Raw genomic sequence first — 22,000 nt, 5'->3', positions numbered from 1 at the left:
ACATGTCAGACGTGGTCAAACAGTTGGGACGTCACAGCAGTATGTTTGTGTGTCTGTGGCATGTTCAGGATGTGTGCAGTGAGCTGCAGGCACCAATCAGATCTTAGAAATGCTAAGTATTGGCGTGGAGGGCACCCTGTTTGGATGGGTGTTGGTGATCAATGATGCTTTAATACAACCTCTTTTTATTAGCCTGTGATAAATGTCTAAAACGGTGCATCGTATTTTAATACTCAGTCTGTCAGAAAAATGACAAATGCTACACAATTTTGTGGCAAAACACAGATGTGAGTGTGATATGAAGTAAGGAAGGGTTAAGCTAACAGGCAGTGCACCATTATGCCTGTTAGGGGGGGGCAGGATTTTGCTTCAGTCCATTAAAACAAGTTTTGAAATCCCTGCTAGTTATTTTGCTCTGTGGCTGCTTTTTACATTTTTCTGACGATTATGAGCAACGACTGTTTTCTACTAAGCCGCCTGTTATCTCAGTGTTCATCGTGATTAACAGGCAGTCAGCAGCCTGGCTGGGCAGCTGAAGCTTCTGCTACGTGTAGTTGTTGGTTAGACTCCAGTTATGCTCTGATGTGTGGTGCTGTACATCTGCCCAAACTGGGACGCTTACGTGACTTCTTGTTACCAGTAATACATAACATGCAGTCACCAGCACAGCCGTAACTGCCCACACACTTGCTGTACGTGCGCTGTGTTACACCCACGCACCACCGTGTCAGCCAGAATCACAGCAGTATGAAATATGCAGAGCAGCTTCTGACTCACACGTAGCTCGTGCTTTATGCAAATAAATAATAAACATTTCTTTTCCAAATGTGAATGACTTTGAATAGTCAGTGTCTTCATATTTATTGAAAATGAAAAGGGAAAAATGAGAAAGGCCCAAACTCCCCACGCTGCTGTGCAACCTTCATCGACCTTCTTTGTGTTAGTGTGTCTGGTGTTTTCCACAAACAGATTGGTACCCTGAAACAAACACAGTTAATGGTAAAAGGTATCAAAAACATGACTGAATCGTGAGCAGGGCTGTCTGGAGATATGTTGGGCTCCGTCTGTACATGACATCATTTATGACCATTTGAAAACGCGTCCCGTCAGAGACTTTGAGACTGTGAATGCGGAGTCTGAAGACTGTGTTGCTTTGAGGCCATTTGGCAGAAATCTGTAATTCCCACAATAATAAGTCACATTTTCTGAATCCTAACAAAAATACCTACGTTTCGATGTATGATTTGTGTAGGGTAGGGTGAAAATTGAGCGAGGAAGAAGAATTTGGTCAGACGTGAAGAACAGATTCAGAAAACTAGAGTGGTGCGCTGTAGCTGAGCTGCATAGCAACCATAGCGACGCATGTATTTTCTGAAAAATCTTCACGGTGTCACTGAAAACTTCAACAGGGATTTTACGAAAACGGTAAGAGACACGAAACAGCTGAATTATTTGGTAGTAGCCCAATAATTTGAGTGCATTTTAAAGTTGGAGTGGTGTTTGTACGTGAAAGTGTGAGGAAGGAGTTGAGCTTGAAAAGAAGCAAGTTTGAGTGCAATTTGGGATGTTTGCCATTCATTTCAATAGGAGAAAAAACTCATAAAAAGCTTAATAATTTAAAATGTGTAAAAGTAATAAATACCAACAGATATAGCCTTCATAAGCAGAAATAGCAGAACATTTTAAAATTGAACCATGAAAGTAGCACAGAAACTGTGGAAGTGGTTTAACAGCAGAAAACAGGAGTGACTTGAAGATTAGGAACTCAAGAGATGTCCAGAGATGTATTCTAAGACACTTCTTCAGCTGAGAGTCAGAGAGGAGAAACACAGTTTTACTTGCAGCAAGAGCAGCCACAGAGCGCTCGCACGGAGTGAGGGCTCCGGGACTCTGCCCTGGTCTTTATACATCAGCAGGTGTTTGTTCCTTACATTGGTGTGTGTGTGTGTGTGTGTGTGTGTGTGTGTGTGTGTGTGTGTGTGTGTGTGTGTGTGTGTGTGTGTGTGTGTGTGTGGTCAATGTGACCCCATAAAGACTCCCCTAAACCTGCTGGTCTGGACGTCCAGCAGTTCATCTAAACAAAAGGCACTTAGACTAAAACAGACATCGTTACGTTTATCCTGCCACAAAACAATAAGAGAAGCTCCGACCTCTCCCACGCCCCCAGGGTGTGCATGCCAGAGCGCTCTGGAATGCACACAACAGCCTAAGTCATCAAAAGGTCAACATGCAGTATTCTACCACATGCAAACTTATATCACTAAAAGCTTATACTGACTGCTAAGTACAATTTTCCATTGACAATAGTGTAAATGCCTCAGCATTCACACGACTGCTTGCACATGTGTGTGTGCGTGTGTGCATAGACCTCCACATATGTTCCTGTCACCTTTTGTTACCTTGACGACTTTGCGTTTTCTCTGTTTTCTCGGACGCTGACAGTTTTCCTGGTCTTTGTGTTTCCAGAAAAGCCATAGCCAAGTCCGGTCTGCACCATCTCCCCTGTCAGCCCAGCACATCCTCTGTGACCAGGACCGACCCAGAAGCAAACATCTCCAGCACTGTGGACTGGACTGTGAGTGTGACGGAGACGTACAGGGTCGGCTCTTTATGCCATGTCAGACTGCTCAGCAGAACTGCTGGATTATCAGGAGAGGGAAAGCTACGGCTTTCATAGGCTTAGGAATCAATCATGCATTTCAGTGGGTCTTCAGTCCATCTTGTGTCTGCCAATGAGAAGCACATTAGACTGAATCATACTGTATGAAATATTAACATTTGGGTATGGGTTTTTTTTCTTGCTAGCTGATCGTGGTTCACTCACAGGATTTTTCACAGTGATTTGAAATGTCTTCTGTCAAACACTGTGCACATTTCATCAGTGAGCTGATACTTCAGATCTTTCATTGACGGTCCGTAGGAACCGCAGCTCTTCTTTCAGCTTCTGTCCTTTTCTTAGCTCTTCTTTGTCTCTCTCCATGTTTGTCTCTGTAGGAGGTAGCTGTGTATGGAGATCATATCTGGTTTGAAACAAACGTGTCTGGAGACTACTGCTATGTGGGAGAACAGCACTGTATTGCCAGATTACTGGTTAGTATCTGCCTGTGTGTTTCCAGCCCGGCCGAGTTCTGTGCAGCCGCCTGCACTCACACTGCGCTTTGTTCTGTTTGGGGTAGAGTGTGATTTATACATGGCTCCAGGTTTTCTTTACTGTGTTACACTGAATGTTTATACAGTCGCATGCTTCCACGTGCACCTGCTCAATGTCTGCTGCTTTCTACAAGTCCTTGCATTAACATCAACAACTAAGCAACCGACTTACGGAGAACACGCATAACAATCTGGAGGAGATCAGTGTGAAAGCATCTCCTTGCACAGTGTGTACTGGCTGCTCAGCAAACATACTGTTAAGTTTTCTTGGCAACAGCTTTAAACAAATGACAAGTTACTGGAAGCAACAAGAAGCAGAATTTAGACTGGTCAACCCCTCCAGCTTCTGTGGACGCAGTGAAACAGCTATGAGCACCACCAGCTAGCACCACCAGTTAGCAGGTGTGCATCACACTCCCAGTCCCAATTAGGGATGGGTATCGTTTAGGTTTTATCCGATACCGGTGCCAAATCGGTACTTTTGAAACGGTGCCGGTGCTTAAACGGTGCTCGAACCGGTGCTTAAAGAATGGAGAACACAAACCTCTCATGTTTTTATTTTTAGCAGTCTCTTTTTTTCTGCAAAATGATAACCACCGTCCAGCCCCACGCACCGGGCGATCCGCGCTAACTCACTAATGGAGATTTACCACACCCGCAGTAGATGCGCTCGGTGTGAGGTCTCGCAGCAAGCTATCAAATACGGCGCATTTCTCGGCTTTTAAAACAACGCTATGCGTCGCCAGGTGTTTCGTCAGATTCGAGGTCTTACCTCTTTTGCACAGTATCAGCTTAAAGCACTTGTTGCTGCTGAGTTTGCACCTTTTGTTGTGAAGTACAGCCAGACTTTGACCGCTTCGCCTTTTAATCTGTAGCTCTGCTCTAAAAGAACCTGGGCCCGCCTACTATCCTTGGAAAGGTAAAATGATTGGCTGGAATCCAAAGTGTATCACAGCTCAGGTTACTACCGTTCATGCCATAATGGCACCGGATATCGGTACCCATCCCTAGTCCTAATGGGACACCCTGAATGAGCAATGAGCTGCACTCGGTGTCTTTATAAAGTGCTGCTGGTAAGAAGAGACGTTACAATCTTCACATGTGAGACTTGCACAGTAAGAGCTCCAACATTTTATCACGGTTTAGTCAACATTCCCAAAAAGCCTTTGACAGAATTCCCATTTATTTCAGGGTTTAACTTTCTATAGAGTGAGATTGTTATGTTGCCTGTAGTTTAATGACTTCATCTGAAGTTTTTCAGTTGTTTTTCTTGATTGGCGAGCGATATCTAGGGTGTTTGGGCTCGAACACGTGCATCCAAGTTCTGAGATGGAGATGTGAAGGACATTTGCATTAGTGACAACAAGATCCTCCTTCAGACTAGAACAACCTAGCACACCTAGCCTATCCAAGCATGCCAGCTTCTGTCTCCAGGAGAAACCGTCCACATTGTCTGCTTGGCTCGTTCTGCTCTGGATCAGTGGAGTTCTTGTGTTTCTCTGCATGTTCAGTCTTGTAATGGTAGTTTAAACACAGCAGCGTGCTCTCCACAAACTAAGCACACAGCTCCACCTCTGACACTACCACATAAACACTTAAGTGCAGCTCTTATTAAAAACTTTACATTCTGCATCAGTCTCTCTTTTTAATGTGAGCCGTTAGCGTTCAGGGATAGCAAACCAATATCTCCCACAGGCTGTTCCACCACATTTACAGTACATCTGTAAACTCATGCACTCATTCATGTTTGGTGGCTGGAGAAACCTGCATGACGTATACTTGTTTCTGTCTGTATCCTAATTCCCGTCAACCTCACTCATAAAAATGTTGACTAATCAGATGCAAATGACCTTTGACCTTTTCAGTTGGTGATGGGAGAGCATTTTCACTACTGTGTTTTAAAAAAATCAGTGCAGTGCTGCTTTTGTAAACATCTGTAAATATGTGAAAAGTCCAAAGGTTTGTAAAAAGATGCAGCCGAGTCAGTGCCACAGGCTGTGGGGGAGAGCTGTGCTGGTTACAGGCTGCCTTCAGTGTCCGATCACAAGGAAATAACAGGGTTCTGTTGAAAATAGCCGTTCTGTGTTTGAACCATGAACTCGTCCCAGGTTCTCCTGTATTCTGTCTTATCATTCAGTGACATAGCGACAAGTAAATCAATAGATAATATAGTTCTTGTAATGTGTGCATATGAGTGAGACCTGCCCACCTCCTGAGCCACTGGACTGAAAAGTTATTATTTCCATTTGCCGGCTGTATGAGGCCTGAACCCCTGAGTGCTTTGATTCATCTGGGATAGTAAACACGGATCGCTGTGTGTCTATAATAATAACATGCACACTGAAGCTGCTCTCCTGCAGCACCGTGTCAGCTCATATCACTGTCAGACACATGCTGGCTGTATCACACGCACAAAGCCGTCATATTTTTAGATACTGTCAAGTCATATCATTGCTATGTTGTGTATCTGTGGTGGTTTCACTCACGTGGTGCAGGACTGTCTCCCAGTGGTCATAGATGGAATTAAGGCTTCATAGTGACTGCTGTTCTTTGAGGCTCATAAAGCAAATGAACGACTACAACACAAGAACCCTGTTTTTTTTCTCCTGTTCATGTGATTTAATTGTTAATCAATGTTTCTATTCAGAGCTGATCACCTTTTCCCTTTTTTCTTTGTAGCAAAAGTCTGTCAGTCGAAGGAAGTGTGCTGCCTGTAAGATCGTCGCTCACACCGTCTGCATAGAACAACTGGAGAAGGTATAACGCTGCCTGTGAGGATACATGAAGACACAGAGGTGTATATTAGTCCTTATGACTACCAGTAAGGTGAGTCTCTGTCCCAGAGACTCTGTGCCTTTATTATCGCAGAGAAGTGTGAAGCAAACTGAACGCTCCCTAGAGCAGGGGTGTGCAGCTCCAGTCCTGCAGTTTTTAGATGCATCCCTACTCCAACACAGCTGAATCCGATGGTTGGATTCCCTCCTCAGCAGCCATCACGTTTGGCCTGATAACAAACCATTCATTAGATTCAGGTGTGTCGGAACAAGGATGCATCTAAAAGCTGCAGGAGCGCAGCTCTCCAGGACTGGAGTTGGACACACCTGGAAGTCTAACATGGATCCAGTGTTGATTGCAGCTGGTGATGATTCTGTATGTCAGTGCAGTCGAATTCATCATTTGTAAGCAGAGGACAACAGGTTGTGTTTGACTGAGCGTCCTGTCTGATCTGCAGTTTCCCGGCTCTAAAGCTATTCTTATGGATGCCACGCTACCCGTCAGTGACCCCAGCTTTAGAGTGAGATACACAGAACTCGTCCTTGTCTTCTTTCTCTGTCCTCTGTCCTCCTCTCTGATCCTCGGCCTGATGCACAGGTTGATCGTGGGTGCTCTGAACCTTACATCAGTCTATTATAATGAATCACTGCACAGCAGCATGGGATGAGGGGTGGCATATGCCACTCAAAAATAATTATTGTTGATGGAGATGTAATTTCCACTGGGAACAGGTGTAGGTATTTAGACACTGAGTGAATCAACGTGGAAGCTAATCCAGGGCAGACACGTCCTCTGAAAATTCTTCTTCTGTCAGGGTCCTTTTTTCTGAAATCCTTCAAATTTGGTCCTCTCGTTTTTCTTGTGGTGTGACAATCTGATAATCTTGACGGTTTGGGTGCTTTGATCTGAAAACACAAGGAGGTCATTGATCTGAAGCTGCTTTCTGAAAGTGTTCTGGTGTAGGAAACTATCAAAAAGGGCCACGATTGGTTGCAGACACAATGCCAGGATGGAGGTAGCGCTACACAGTGCTAACTAAAGATGTGTGTCGTCACACCTGTGTGACGTAATTCTTGCTTGGGGGGTCCCGTCTGCTTGTTCCTTTCTGTCAGCGAGTCCTGTTGAGGAAGTCATGACCCTTAACTGTAAGACACATGACACCTAATTGGCCTGGTCCCACAGGCGTGTCAGTGCTGCTTACCCAGGAAGTGTGCCAGTCAGAGGCCCAGTGTTCAGCTGTGCCGTTAGACCCCGGTAACCCTCTTCTTCTTCTCTGCTCCAGATTAATTTCAGGTGTAAACCATCATTCAGAGAATCAGGATCCAGAAATATTCGAGAGGTGAGTTCTGGTTTCTTTCTTTCTCTGGGGTTCAAACCTGCTGCTGCAGCTGGATCATCGTACAGTCACAGCTATAATCACTCATGTTCGTTGAATTCTGAGTGTTGTAAATTTCTGCTGTGTTTTTTGTGTGTGCTCAGCCCATTGTGGTTCGCCATCACTGGGTGCATCGGAGACGACAAGAAGGCAAATGCAGACAGTGTGGGAAGGTGTGGAAATGATTGTCTTACTGACGAGCAGTAGCGCTGTTGTCCTAAACATCTGCTTTGCATCTTTAACTGAACAGGAGTGGAAACAAGTTTAATTGTTATAGCAGTTTCTCCTTCTGTGCTTTCAGGGCTTCCAGCAGAAGTTTGCGTTCCACAGTAAAGAGATTGTTGCCATCAGCTGCTCGTGGTGCAAACAGGCTGTGGGTATCAAACTGATGCCGTTCATGTCTCCAGAGCTCAATAAATGCACATATTATAACCATGCATCTCTTCCATTAGTACCACAACAAGGTTTCTTGCTTCATGCTGCAGCAAATTGAGGAAGCTTGTCCAATGGGTGCTCATGCTGCCCTCATAGTTCCACCAACATGGATAATTCGGGTCAAACGCCATCAGGTAACGCTGTTCTTAGTGCTTCCATCCTGCTTCAATTATGAGGTCATTTTGTTGTCTGCTGTCATTCAGGCAGCCATCAGTCAGATCAGTGGTTTCATGTTACTGCAGGTCCTTTAAGTGGTGTGTGGATAGAATAAAAGGAACTGTGGGGAGTAGTGATGGCAGTACAAATGATGAAATGATGTGAAATCAGCTGCTTTTTCTCCATCTCACAGTCATCGATGAAGTCCAGCAAAAAGAAAAAGAGAACATCGTTCAAGAGGAAAAGCAGCAAAAAAGAGGTTAGTCTTGTGCTACAGGGTGGGCTAAGGCACACTGCAGAGGAAGCTTGAACTCTGGCGTCTTAAGCAAACAGCGAAGCCTGTCTAGTGTTTGTGAGTCTTTGTCATCTTAAATCAACACACGAACACTTTATATATTTTATTTTTGGAAAAAGAACCTTTGAACAGCACGTTTCCGATGATATCATCCAAACACGGAGGGCAAGCTCAGCCCCGGTTCACATGCTGACATCTTTGTACAGTCCATGCATCAACGTTAGTGCCTTACCTACATTTATACACGTTGTAAAGATGCTATATGACTCCATTAAAGGCAGTACAGTGGTGCGGTGGTGAGCACTGTTGCCTCACAGCAAGAAGGTCCTGAGTTCAGTTCCACCACCTGGCCAGGTTTGCGTGGGTTCCTCCGTCCACTCTCCATGACGTTAGTGGGGTCAGGTTAATTGGTCATTCTAAATTGCCCACTGGTGTGAATGTGAGTGTGAGTTGTTGTTTGTCTCTACGTGTTAGCTCTGCGACAGACTGGCGACCTGTCCAGGGTGTACCCTGCCCCTCCCCCTAAGACAGCTGATATAGGGAGGAGCCTATCCCAGCTGGGACAGACACAGCCAGCGTCTGTGAAGCTTCTCGGTCATCCAGGCCATCGTAGTCTGAGGAGCTTGGAAAGAAAAGCGTCTGGACGTTCGAGTTTCTTGAAGACGTTTCTTAGAGCCGAAGAAACTTCTCAGTTCTAAGAGACAATTGGTGGAGAGTCCCAGATTTAAGCCCTATGAGTGTCCCCAAGGCCCATTGTGAAACCTGGCCCCACCCTATCATGTGATCTCCTGAGGTCAAGTGGCCCAGGATGTGAGTGGGCGTTAAGGCGTCTGGGAAGGATCTCAAAGCTGTATCATAGATGGCAGACAGTTGGTGTGATAAGCCCCGCCCTCTGTTCAAAGATGGTCGTTCCGTCACAGCGGACATAGATGCTTCTTTCACTCCTCTTTCAAACTTCGATGACCTGGAGGCTGAGGACCTTCACAGCCACAGCTGGGAGAGGCTCCAGCCCCCCCGTGACCCTGAAAATGATAAGAGGATGAATGGATGGATGTTTTTACGAATAGCTATAGATGATTGGAATTGATTGTAATACCACAATCAGTCTGTTTTCTAACTCTAGTTCTATTTTCTTCTATTTTTATTTTAGTTTTTTGTTTTAGTAAAAGGTTGATGTGAGTGTGCGTAAGATGCACTCAGTTTATTGAATTCTCATAAAGTCAAAGCAGAGCTTCTTCCATGTTCACTTCATGTGTAACAGGACGTTTATGAGGAGGCAGCAAATCGGGAACAGTCTGCACTGTTCTACAGTCACACATTAAATATTGTTTCTGTGATGATGACTGGTTAATAAAGCCTGTTTTTTAGGACATGACTTGCTTTTAGTTTGGCACAGGAAACCTTCAGATGTCTTCTAATGAGAAGCTAAAATAGCTTTTAGTTTTCGGTCCTTAATTCTATTTTTTAAATACTGCAGTGAACAACAGCTGCTGTGCTTTTGACCATCTGAGCAGATCCTGTTTTTTCTCTGACAGGACGGGCGGCAGTGGAAGCCATTCATAATCCGACCCATCCCATCACCACTTATGAAACCCCTGCTTGTGTTTGTCAATCCCAAGAGTGGAGGAAACCAGGTACTCAGATTTGAAACAGATCCACACCAGTGCAGGCATGCAGTCAGTGGCCTCGTAGTAGTCCTCTTTTTGTCCAAAATGATTTAGATCTAGTGTTTTTGGCAACAGAAAGTTTTACATTTTAAATAAAAACAGTAAACCACAGGACAAAAGCTGGAAAAATAACTAAAATATAAACTAAAACAAAGTCAATTCTAAACAAAAGTAAAATAATAACTTGGTGTAGTTAACTAACTCATTACCAAAGAGAGAACATTAGTGATCAATCGTGTCACTGTTGATGTTTGAGGCCACAATGAAACAAACATGAACATATCTGTGGACTCACAGGAACAAAAACTGTGACGAAGTGTGTCTGACTGACTGCTTCTCTGTTGGTCAGGGCACTAAGATTTTGCAGTCCTTCATGTGGTATCTGAACCCCAGACAGGTGTTTGACCTGAGCCAAGGAGGACCAAAGGAGGGGTTAGTGTCTCACACACATACACATATACATGCACATGTACTGTACATGTACATGCACATATACATATACATGCACATATACATGCACATATACATGCACATATACATGCACATATACATGCACATACACATATACATGCACATATACATGCACATATACATATACATGCACATATACATGCACATATACATGCACATATACATGCACATATACATACACATATACATGCACATATACATGCACATATACATGCACATATACATGCACATGCACATATACATGCACATATACATGCACATATACATGCACATATACATGCACATATACATGCACATACACATATACATGCACATATACATGCACATATACATGCACATATACATGCACATATACATACACATATACATGCACATATACATGCACATATACATACACATATACATGCACATGCACATATACATGCACATATACATGCACATATACATACACATATACATACACATATACATACACATATACATGCACATATACATACACATATACATGCACATATACATGCACATATACATGCACATATACATACACATATACATGCACATATACATATACATATACATATACATATACATGCACATATACATATACATATACATATACATGCACATATACATATACATGCACATATACATGCACATATACATGCACATATACATACACATGTACAGTTGTGTGAAATAATGTTTTCCACCTTCCTGATTTCCTATTTGTTGTTCAAGGTTAGTCACCCTTAATGTTTCAGATCATCAAACAAAGTTAAATATTAGATAAACAGAAGATAATATGAGTAAACACTAAATACAGTTACTAAATGAAGCTGTTTATCATTGTTTATTATTAAAGGGAAAAAATTCCACCCCACCCTCGTTTAACGTAAATTAACTGTGGTATATGTGATTTACTGTGGTGAAGCTTAAACCCAGGCCTGATTACTGCCACCACCTGTTCTTAGTCAAGAAGTCACTTAACTATGACCAGCCTGACAAAGGGAAGTAGACCGAGACCAGAATGAGAGCCATTATCCACAGAAGGCAAAGACAAGGAACGGCGGCGAACCTTCCCAGAAGTGGCCAGCTGGCCAAAATTACCCCAAGAGCACAGTAACGATTTATCTAAGAGAGAAGCATCCAAAGAACTGCAGGCCTCACTTTGACTCCACCATAAGACAGACGCAGGGCACAACTGGCCTGCAAGAGTTCTGAGATGAAACCCACTGCTGAGCAAAAAGGAACATAAAGGTTCGTCTCAGTGTTGCCAAAAAAACATCTTGATGACCCCCAGTTTGAAAAGTGTTCTGTGGACTGAAGAGACAGAAGTTTAATTTTTTCAGTGTGCCTCATCACATCTGGCATAAAACTAGCACAGCATTTCAGAAAAAGGAACATCATACCAACAGTAAAATTGGCTGGTGGTGGTTGTGTGATGGTCTGGGGCAGGACCTGGGAGCCTGGCTGCAGCAAATGGAAGCATCAGTTCTGCTGAAGCTTTCTGAAGCAGAATGTCCGGCCATCTGTTTGTGACCTCGAAGACGCTTCTGTTCTGCAGCAGGATAATGATCGAAAACACACCAGCGAGTCCACCTCTGAGTGGCTTAAGAAAAACAAAATGAAGACTTTGGAGTCCTGACCTGCATCCGATCTAAAAGGCTGTTCATCCTCAAAAACCCTCAAATGAGGTTGAATTACAACAATTCTACAAAGATGATACTTGTGTTGTCCTTGTCTAATATTTGAATTTGTTTGATGATCTGAAACATTTAAGTGTGACAAACATACCAAAAAACTCAGGAAATCGGACACTTTTTCACACCACTGTATATCTGCTGTGTTAGAATGAACTGAATTAACCATCAACCTTTGTCTTGTAGTTTGGAGCTGTATCGTAAAGTCCATAACCTAAGGATACTGGCCTGTGGAGGAGACGGCACTGTAAGAATGACCACATGCACACAGACATGTACCATTAATATGTTCACTTTGCAAAAGTCATGTGCATTTGCATTCAGCTGCCGCCTGGGAATAAATTATTTACTAGGTGGAATGATTTCTCTTACCTCTATTTGAAAATAGTCTCAGATATAAGAAAATATGGTAAATTGCTGATCATTAGCTACGAGTGTTTTTGCACTCCCAGGACCTGCTGGACCAAGCTTTTTAAATGTGCACATTTGCTTCTTGTCTGAGCTCATGCTTGGACAAAACAGTACTGTAATAGTAGTACAGAGCCCTGCTTAAACCGTTCTTGCTTTTAATCAGGGTGTAAAACTACAAATCAAATGAATTATAATGTGTATTTAATTTGCATATTATTTAGAAGTTGATAGATGGATGGATAGATTTCCAGTTTCAAGCTTTCGGCTCGGCTTCCCCTCATGAGATCTGGTTTAGTGATGCTGTTCTTCCTCTGACATCACAAAGTCTCAGACCTTTGCTGACTGGAGACTTGGGCTCTTTATGCTCAAAATCTCTAGTGATCAACTTTCTGCAGAGCGCTTTAGAGGGCTGTCCCTGCAGGCTACACTAGCTGCAGGTTGATTTAGTTGAATGAACCTCTGACTGGCAGAATAAATGCATGAGTGTCATCTGAGCACTGCTTCAAGAAAACCTTACTTTTTGTACTAAGGAGTTAAAATGTTCAAAGCCACTAATTAGCTTCCATTTGATTGGTTTAGACAGGTAGTACAGAACAGTCTGTTTCTGAGCAGTGTCTTTATTTATAATCCAACAGGACTAAACAATCAAACAATAAATATGTCATTCATATCCTATAAAGTCTCTTAGTAAAAGCAAAGTAAAGTGTAACATGGAGCATATTTAAGCTGAAATCAAATTCTCATTCTTCACACTCTGCTGCGAACTGTTCCATTCGCCTGATGAGGGCAACAGAACCACATCATCTGCGAAAAGCGGAGATGAGATTCTGAGACCTCCAAAGTGAAAGCCTTGTGCCACTTGGCTACACCTAGAGATGCAGAGCAGAGGGTGGCTCTGGCAGAGTACATCACCAACCGGAAACAAGTCCAGCTTATTGCGGAGCTGCAACGGTTGTATAAGGATTGCATGGCCCGAGGGACATGGTCACATGCCTTCTCCAAGTCCACAAAGCACATGTAGACTGGTTGGGCAAACTCCCATTCACCCTCAAGTATCCTTGAGCCGTTAAAGAGCTGGTCCAGTGTTCCATGACCAGGAACATTACCTTGTTCCTCCTGTATCCGAGATTCAACTAACGGAATGACTCTACTTTCCAGCACCCTGGCATAGACATTCCCAGGCTGAGGAGTGTGATCCCCCTATAGTTGGAACAACCACCCCAGTCTGCCAATCTAGAGGTACTGCCCCTGACCTCCATGCAACATTGTAGAGGCGTGTCAACCAGGACAGCCCTACAAGATCCAGAGCCTTCAGGAACTCAGGGCGAACCTCATCCACCACATCGCCCTGCCACCAAGGAGCAGTTTCACTGCCTCAGTGACATCACCCCCAGAGATAAACAACTCGTCCCCCTCGTCGGGCGGTAGAAGTATTCCTTCTACCGCCCAACAATGTTCTCAGTTGCAGTCATCAGTACTCCACCCGTACTATGCACCAACTGCCTTGTGTCTGCAGCTCAGTGCAGCAGCTTGGGCAATGGAGGTGCTGAACATGGCCCATTCAGACTTATTGAAGCTCTGCCGGAGGTGTGAGTTGAAGATCTTGTGGTCCAGGGCCTCTGCTACACCAGGTCTGTCCAGTATCCTCCCCCGCCACCTGATCCAACTCACCACCAGGTGGTGATCAGTTGACAACTCTGCCCCTCTCTTCACCCGACTGACCAGAAGATATCCCGCAGGTCTGGTGATACGATTCTAAAATCAATCATCGACCTGCGGCCTAGGGTGTCTTGGTGCCACGTGCACTTTTGGACGTCCTCCGCGTAGGACAACAGAGTCTCCAGGTGGAGCACCCTCAAGCACTTCACCCAGGGATTCCAAGAAGGCTGCGTTTCTGAACCGTTGTTTGGCCCATAAGTGCAGACCACAGTCAGGACCCATTCCCCGACCCGTAGGCGCAGGGAGCAAACTCTCTCGTCCACCGGGAGAAACCCCAACGTAGAGGCAGCAAGCCAAGGGGATACAAGCTGCCTTTCACCAGGGGCAACTCCAGACTATGACAGAGTCCAACCCCTCTCCAGGAGACTGGTTCCAGAGCCCAAGATGTGCATTGAGGTGAGCCCGACTATACCTTCCCCACCAGGGAGGTGACATTTCATGTCCCAGTCACTAGTTTTGGTAGTCAGGGATCGGTCTGCCAGGGCCTGCTCCTGGCTGCCACCCGACACACATTGCACCCGACTCCAACAGTGCCTCGTGCGGGTAGTGGGCCTACAGGAGGATGGGCCCATGTCCTTTGTCGAGCTGCACCTGCCCCATGGACTAAGGCCCAACCACCAGACGCTTGTCTCGAGGATCCTCCCGAGGACTGGCTCCAGGGTGGGGCCCCGGTAACCCTATCCCGTGCAGTGTGAACTGTTTCCTCAATGTTCTACTCATAGTGGTCTTTTGAATCGCTCTTTGTCTCCCCCCTCATGTTGACAAGCTAAACAAGCGGCTAAACAACCGTTAGCGTGGTTAGCTTGTTAACGTGTTAGCGCTGTACAGCCCACGCACAGGACAGACTGCGTTAACTCGCTAACGGAGATTTGCCATATTAATGCGGTTGTGGTGTTAAAGTCATTGTGTGTGTGTGTGTGTGTGTGTGTGTGTGTGTGTGTGTGTGTGTGTGTGTGTGCGCGCATTGAACCAGGTGGGTTGGATCCTATCCTGTCTTGATGAACTGGCATTAACCCCCCAGCCTCCGGTTGCTGTGTTACCACTTGGGACAGGAAATGACCTCGCTAGGACCCTTAACTGGGGAGGGGTGGGTACAAACTAAGAAACACACACACACATCTAACATGAATAAATCCAGACTCCAGTCGCTGGCTGCTGGAAGTCAAACTCCTTTGTATCAACATTTATCATGTCTTCTAACTCTTGTGTGTGTGCCATGTTTTTACGTTTAGATTTACCTCCAGTCTGTTTATAGGTTTGGATTAACCCTGAGTTTCACCTCCTGTAGCGTTTGATTTTGGAAGTGACAGTTTTTTTAAAAGTAAAGAATGAAGTAAAAATGCAAAGTGTTTTAGTGAGCCTTTGACTTGGCATGAATTCTACAAGTGTCTGCAAAGTGCTGGATGGATGGAACAACATTCTCCCCAAATTTATTTTGGTTTGTGGTGGTGCCTTAAACATAGGCACATAATCAGCCACAGGAGGGGCCATAGCTTTTTATTTATTTTGATGTATTTTAATTTTGTGCTCTGCGGATGTTTGCACGCTGGAAAGCATGCTATGATGAAGGTGAACCCTCAGAACTTTCCTTAAATGTGTCACATATCTGTATATTTGTGCGTGCATTTCTGTATGTGAATGCATTCAGGGCTACACGGATGAACCTCTGTCTAAGATCCTGTCTCATGTGGAGGAGGGAACAGTTGTCCAGCTAGACAGGTGGAACCTCCTGGTTGAACCAAACCACAGTGCAGGGGCTGAGCCAGATGAACAGCAAACTGATAAGGTCAGTGCATACGCACGCACATGGACACGCACACAAACCTGGGACTCTCTACCATTTGGTTTTGGAACTGAAGTAGCTTCTCAGATGACAAGTGAAACATCTTCAAGAAATGTAAAGAACTCCAGATGCTTTCTTTCCAAGCTCCTTACAACACACACACACACACACACACACACACACACACACACACACACACACACACACACACACTCTCAAGCAATGGCTTTACCAATGTGACCTCAGCTAACCTGTGTGTGTGTGTCTGCATGGTCTCAGCTTCCTTTGGATGTTTTCAACAATTACTTCAGCCTTGGATTTGATGCCCATGTGACTCTTGAATTTCACGAGTCGAGAGGTACAAACACCACTGTGACACAAAGATTCACATTCTGACTTGTTGTTTGGTGGCTCTGCATGTGCTTCATTTACTGTCTGTGACTGTTTCAGAGGCCAACCCAGAGAAGTTTAACAGTCGTTTCAGGAATAAGATGTTCTACGCTGGGGTGAGTTTACCCTCAAGTTTAAAATCATGTTGGAAGCATGTGTCTTTAATAATGATCCAACTTAAAGGACCACTGCTCGTTTTTCAAACTCTGTTCCAATCAGTCAATCATGTCTGTGTGACTGGTGCAACCAATAAGCAAAGAATAAGGGCCTGCTTTGATTTCATGATGCACTCCTGCTTGTCTCACACAGACGGCATTCTCAGATTTCCTGATGGGAAGCTCCAAAGACCTGTCAAAGCACATCAAGGTGGTGGTGAGTAGCTGTCAGCCAAACCTCTGTCTGTCCGATTCAGATCTTATACACCGTATTCAGATACAGTAGAGTATGGCCCAAGCAAGAGAGTACTTATCATTGGTAACTGCAGTGTGTGCACACACCCAGTCAGAGGTTTATGGAGCACTCAGATAAGAGGAAGTGTGTGATTGGGTGAGTGTGGCATGTTGTATAGAGCACTTTGAGTAATTGGGAGAGTAAAAAAGCTCTATATAAGAATCAGTCCATTCACTGTCTGAACAGAGTTTCGTCATGTTACGTTTGCACTGTTATGCATGTTCTGGCGCATGTTGTTATTACAGGGCTTGATTAAGGCACAGATTAGGCTGCCATCTGGACCAGCAGTGAGTCTGCAACTGGCCCGTGGCTGCACACCACCTACAGATGGCCCACATACTGCCTTTGGTGGCCCAGATCAGGTTTGCCAGAGGTAATCCACACATGGGCCAGCTCAGGACCACCAGTGTGTCTGCAACTGGCCTTGTGCTGGCCTATGTGTGGGCCACCTCTGGCAAACCTGATCTGGGCCACCAAAGGGCCGTCATTCTTTGCAGTATGTGGGCCATGTGTAAGCACATTGTGTGGGCTGGATCCGGGCCATACCAGTTTTGCTATGTGGAGAAGTGTGAGTAAGGATCAGCTGAGTGAGGCGGTTAGTCTTTGTGCTTCTCTTTGGCATTTTAGGACTTTTTCCACGATGATGCCAAAGTGATGAGTTTAAGTCCATCTGTATCTCTCTTCCTCTCTTTGTCTCCCTCTGCAGTGTGATGGGACAGATTTAACATCAAAGGTTCAGGACTTGAAGCTACAGTGCCTGGTCTTCCTCAACATCCCCAGGTCAGTCAGTGTACTGACAGAAAACTGCTAGTTGTACACATTACCATCTATGTAAGCTGTGACTAGTAACACAAAGACATACATACCAGTCAGGCTGCCGGGTGTGCAGCATTAACAAATGTAAAGGGTGCTAGATCCTAAGTCAGCCCTATCAGGAGAGCTTTGGTTACAAAAGCATGTTGTGTTTGTCATGTGTTGTTACATTAATGGCGAGAGTCCAAAGGCACATTTCCTACTCAGATTAAAGAGAAGCAGAGCAGCTGTAAATATCATAAGAGAACTGCAGCTGTGGTGTTTGAGCAACGTTCATTCAAACAAATACAGAGCGTTGGACACTCACGTTGAAGCAGGTGTTTCTGTGTTCGTGATGGTACTTGTTGTGTTCCCAGGTATTGTGCAGGCACCACACCGTGGGGTAACCCCAGTGAGCATCATGACTTTGAACCTCAACGCCATGACGACGGATACATCGAAGTTATCGGATTCACGATGACTTCACTGGTATGGCGTTCTCTCTGTGTCCTGGTAACCATGGTTACAAAGGAGGATGACCAGCTCCCACCTGAGAGCCTTTGTCTTGTGTTCAGTTTTGTTTTTGATTTAGAACGCATCTAAAAATCTGTCATAATTACAGAATTATGACAGATTATTAGGTACACCTTGCTACTACCACATAGATACAGCAAAGAGATGGAAACATCATCATATTCACATGATAGCATCACATGGCTGCTGCAGATCTGTCAGCTGCCTGTTCTTGATCCCAAACCCCATTCAGTACATCACAAAGGTGCTGTGGGGCTGATGAGTACAGTGAACCCACCTTCATGTTTGAGGACCCCGTGGTCAGCAACAATACTCTGGCAGGCTGTGGAGTTTAAACAATGCTCGTTTGGAACTTGGGACCCAAAGGGTGGCGAGGGGATATGTACCAGCAGCAGCTCGAACGGTTTAAACCAGGCAGGATGGAACTGTGCTCTTTGTTCTTTACACCACACTGTGTCATCAATCATCACGCCGGGCATCGTCTTCCAGTCTGGCTGTCCAGTGTGAGCCTTTGCAAACTGTACACTCAACTTCCTGTTCTTGGTTGATAGAGGGGCAAAAGCTGTGTTCTGCTACTATAGCCCAGCTGCTTCGAGGTTCAGTGTGTTGTGCATTCAGAGATGCTCTTCTGTATCCTTGGTTGTAACATGTGGTCATTTACCAATCAGCTCGAAGCACATTCTCCTGACCTGATACGTCAACGTCAGGTTATTTTATTATCAGAGGCTGCTATTCACGCTTGAATTCAGCTCTATGGCCAATTTAAACTCACTAGTTAACCAGCTGGTAATGTTTGTTGTGGGCTGCAGATGTTTCAGGTGGAACCTCCTGGTTGAACTTAGAGTTTCACTTCGATGGGACAGGTCTACATTTAGCTTTTTCTGTTTACGTTTTCTGATAGAAGCAAGGATCTGTCCTAATTATCACATAATTATTATTATTATTATGTTGTACAGCTGAAGTCCTTTGATGCAGAGCTCTTTAATAGGAGCTTTAATTGGACTTAGTGATTTGAAACTTCCCCCATAAGTGGGAGTGTTGTGTAAAAGCACTGTATTCCAAGCAGTCTGAACTCAAGTTGTTCTGTGTGTGTGTGTGTGTGTGTGTGTGTGTGTGTGTGTGTGTGTGTGTGTGTGTGTGTGTGTGTGTGTGTGTGTGTAGGCTACTCTTCAGGTTGGAGGTCATGGTGAGAGGTTGAACCAGTGCAGAGAAGTGATCCTCACCACTACTAAACCTCTCCCGGTGCAGGTAAATGGTGCACATGAGCCTCGTTCTGTAGCCATGTGCTTTTTAATATTGAATGTACACCTTTGGGCTGAGGTAACATCCAGCACTGTCACTGAACCTGCTTCCTGTTTACACTTGTACCCATCGTTCCCACTGACTGGCTCTCAAGTAACACCTCGGTCTTCTGCTGATGTCTAAGTACATTTGGGTATCAATCTGTGGGCTGCTTAGCTGATTGCATTTTTGATTGAGGCTATTGCTTTTGTATTGCTTTTAGGTGGACGGTGAACCTTGCAGACTTGCTCCATCAGTCATCCATATCAGCCTCAGAAACCAGGCCAATATGGTTCAGAAAACCAAACGGCGAACCTCTATACCACACCTCAACGAGTACGTTCTTTTTAGTCACTCACTGCAGCAGCAGCCAAATCCAACCCTGTGAGCAGCGTGCGTTATACGACACGTGCGGGTTTCACTGAGCATTTGCTAAAAGTCTTTGGGCCGTGTTTGTGTCTCAGTCAGCAGCCGGTCCCGGAGAGGCTGAGGATCAGAGTCAGCCGGATCAGCATGAGTGACTACGAGGCTCTGCACTACGACAAGGACAAACTACGGCAAGCATGTAAGGAGAGACACCCTCACTAACATCTGTGTGTCCACTCGGTCACATTGCTGACGCTGTGAACGCATTCTGCTTCTGTCTTCATATGCACGCTTCACTCATAATGTCACAAATATTCCTATGTTTTTAATCATATGACCTGTACTTAGCAAGAATATGCCGTGGCTTCCTTACTGGAAGTTTATAACATGATGAAGTTACTCAGTTTGGGTTGATCCGCACAGACATGTATGTCTAAGTTATTAGGACAATAATATTTATATCACTATTATGAGGCTGCCAGATAACTGAGGATCCCTTCAGTTTAACATGCGGGACAGCCCAGCCTGCCACATGCTTTCTGTAGCTGTTTGCCAAACAAATATTTTCATCCGTCTCAGTCAACATCCAGGGACTCAGCTGAGGACACTGTACCAAGAGTACTGTTGGATCTCATGTATGGGTTCTGGTCTCGTGGCTGTATTGTCACTTATCAAGTAAAGTGTTGCTGATTGGCCAACACAACACTCAAACACCTGGAATTTGGCTGAATTTCCTGCTGGCTGGGATGCAAGTAACTGAATTTGATAACATCAGCTCAAAGAAGTAGAGACAGGAGTACATAGTGATGAACCTGCCACACACCAACTTTTTAAAAATATGTAATTAAATGAAAAGTTGGCTTGGAGATTCAATAAACCGTCGGCTTATGTAGCGTAGCTGAATGACAGCAGCATCTTCAGGCTGACAAGGAAATAAAAACTGCTCGATGATTGAAAGGTGGAGAAGAGGCGTGAAGGTCAACATGCTCATTTTCAGCCATCTCAGTCGTTCCTCATCGCTGTGCTCGCGTCAGACCTCCTCGTTTCAGTTCATGCTGCACAGACAGCAGAGAACAGCGCACGTCTCCGATGTTTCAGGAATATAGAAAGGGACGGCTCTATGATCTTCCTCATTAGAGACAATTACAGTCAGTGGGCTTTGCAGCCGTGCACATGCAGTGCTATGTCAGACCACATGGTGGCGCTGTTACCTTTGTTGTTACAAACAGCACGTTTCATAACACTGTAAACTGGTAATAATGGTAAATTTTATGTGTTTCATTTGCAAAGACAACATATGATTGCAGGTCTTTGCCCAAAGTGGAAACATCGATATTAATATTTTTCATTGCTTATTAAGAATTCATAGTGGCATTACCTCATTGCTTTGTTTTCAATATATTTCCAGCATGTTTTGGTTTCAGATAATTAGCGTCATATTTTATGCCTCGTTCTCTGTTCTCGCTTGCAGAAGTTTTCATTATGTAAGTCCATCACTGCTCTCAGCTTGTAGATGTGTCACACTCAGGGAGACGATTCAAAAAAGAAAAACATTTCATAGCCAGAGGCTCAGTGTATCATCTCAATGCCACTCCTGTGGCTCTGTGTGCACGCTAAGCACAGAATAGAGACTCTTAATAAAGGTTGAAGGATGTTTAATAACTATACGGTTTCATTACATTTATTGTTACTACCATCTGTGAAATGTGAAAACAGCAGCTCACTTTTAGTTGTAGCTTATTATCTGTAAGCTGTGACTGTGTTTCCAGTCAGGCGCCGAGTCAATAGGAAATAAAAGAGAAGAGAAATTGCGAATGTGCAAGCTGCTGAATCGAAACCACTGAAAACAGCACAATAGAAAGAGAATAGAAACGTAAAGTTAGCAGTGCTGTAGTACTGTTCGCAGTAACACTTCCAAACACTAGCAGGGATCTTTAGAAGTGTTGGAATTATGGCTAACTGGAGGTAAACACTGCAGTCTGAGAACGAAGGCGTTCTTCTCTTTGTCTGAAGGTTCACAGATTCCCTGGAAAACAATCTGCCTGTTTTACTGGTTCTACATGTTTTTGCCTTGTCTGTTACTTGAAAAGGTCAGTGTGTGCGGCTACAAATGCAGCAGCTGCCTTTGAAAGCAGCGCTGTGGTGACTGTTTGAAGGTGTGTCTGGCTAATAGACCGCTGTCCGCGCCTGCTTTCAAGAAATATTGTGAGAGAAGTCAATTAGCAAAAAAGTAAGCAAGCCACACTTTTC

General features: G+C 44.5%; 1 protein-coding gene across 6 annotated transcripts in view; it reads left to right on the top strand.

Annotated features, from left to right (window-relative positions):
• The window catches only part of LOC101483724 (diacylglycerol kinase zeta), a 94,491-nt gene that overhangs the window by 37,504 nt on the left and 34,987 nt on the right, over positions 1 to 22,000 (top strand). For 4 of the 6 annotated variants that reach the window (XM_014407683.4, XM_014407682.4, XM_014407679.3 and 1 more), the window contains exons 3-24: positions 2,467 to 2,575; positions 2,995 to 3,090; positions 5,830 to 5,907; positions 6,383 to 6,445; positions 7,208 to 7,264; positions 7,405 to 7,473; positions 7,602 to 7,673; positions 7,753 to 7,869; positions 8,085 to 8,150; positions 9,722 to 9,820; positions 10,203 to 10,285; positions 12,211 to 12,271; positions 15,128 to 15,241; positions 15,803 to 15,940; positions 16,217 to 16,295; positions 16,388 to 16,443; positions 16,637 to 16,699; positions 17,484 to 17,557; positions 17,947 to 18,058; positions 19,265 to 19,351; positions 19,608 to 19,720; positions 19,849 to 19,949. In XM_014407683.4, coding sequence (XP_014263169.3) covers positions 2,467 to 2,575; positions 2,995 to 3,090; positions 5,830 to 5,907; positions 6,383 to 6,445; positions 7,208 to 7,264; positions 7,405 to 7,473; positions 7,602 to 7,673; positions 7,753 to 7,869; positions 8,085 to 8,150; positions 9,722 to 9,820; positions 10,203 to 10,285; positions 12,211 to 12,271; positions 15,128 to 15,241; positions 15,803 to 15,940; positions 16,217 to 16,295; positions 16,388 to 16,443; positions 16,637 to 16,699; positions 17,484 to 17,557; positions 17,947 to 18,058; positions 19,265 to 19,351; positions 19,608 to 19,720; positions 19,849 to 19,949 — 1,907 coding nt within the window. The remainder of the gene's footprint in view (positions 1 to 2,466; positions 2,576 to 2,994; positions 3,091 to 5,829; positions 5,908 to 6,382; positions 6,446 to 7,207; positions 7,265 to 7,404; positions 7,474 to 7,601; positions 7,674 to 7,752; positions 7,870 to 8,084; positions 8,151 to 9,721; positions 9,821 to 10,202; positions 10,286 to 12,210; positions 12,272 to 15,127; positions 15,242 to 15,802; positions 15,941 to 16,216; positions 16,296 to 16,387; positions 16,444 to 16,636; positions 16,700 to 17,483; positions 17,558 to 17,946; positions 18,059 to 19,264; positions 19,352 to 19,607; positions 19,721 to 19,848; positions 19,950 to 22,000) is intronic. The other 2 variants (XM_014407681.3, XM_014407680.3) reach the window with 1 other exon arrangement.

Source organism: Maylandia zebra, linkage group LG23, assembly GCF_041146795.1.
Source record: "Maylandia zebra isolate NMK-2024a linkage group LG23, Mzebra_GT3a, whole genome shotgun sequence".
Taxonomy (NCBI): Eukaryota; Metazoa; Chordata; class Actinopteri; order Cichliformes; family Cichlidae; genus Maylandia; species Maylandia zebra.
The sequence above is the reverse complement of the archived record's forward strand: the minus strand, read 5'-3'. Positions and strand labels throughout refer to the sequence as shown.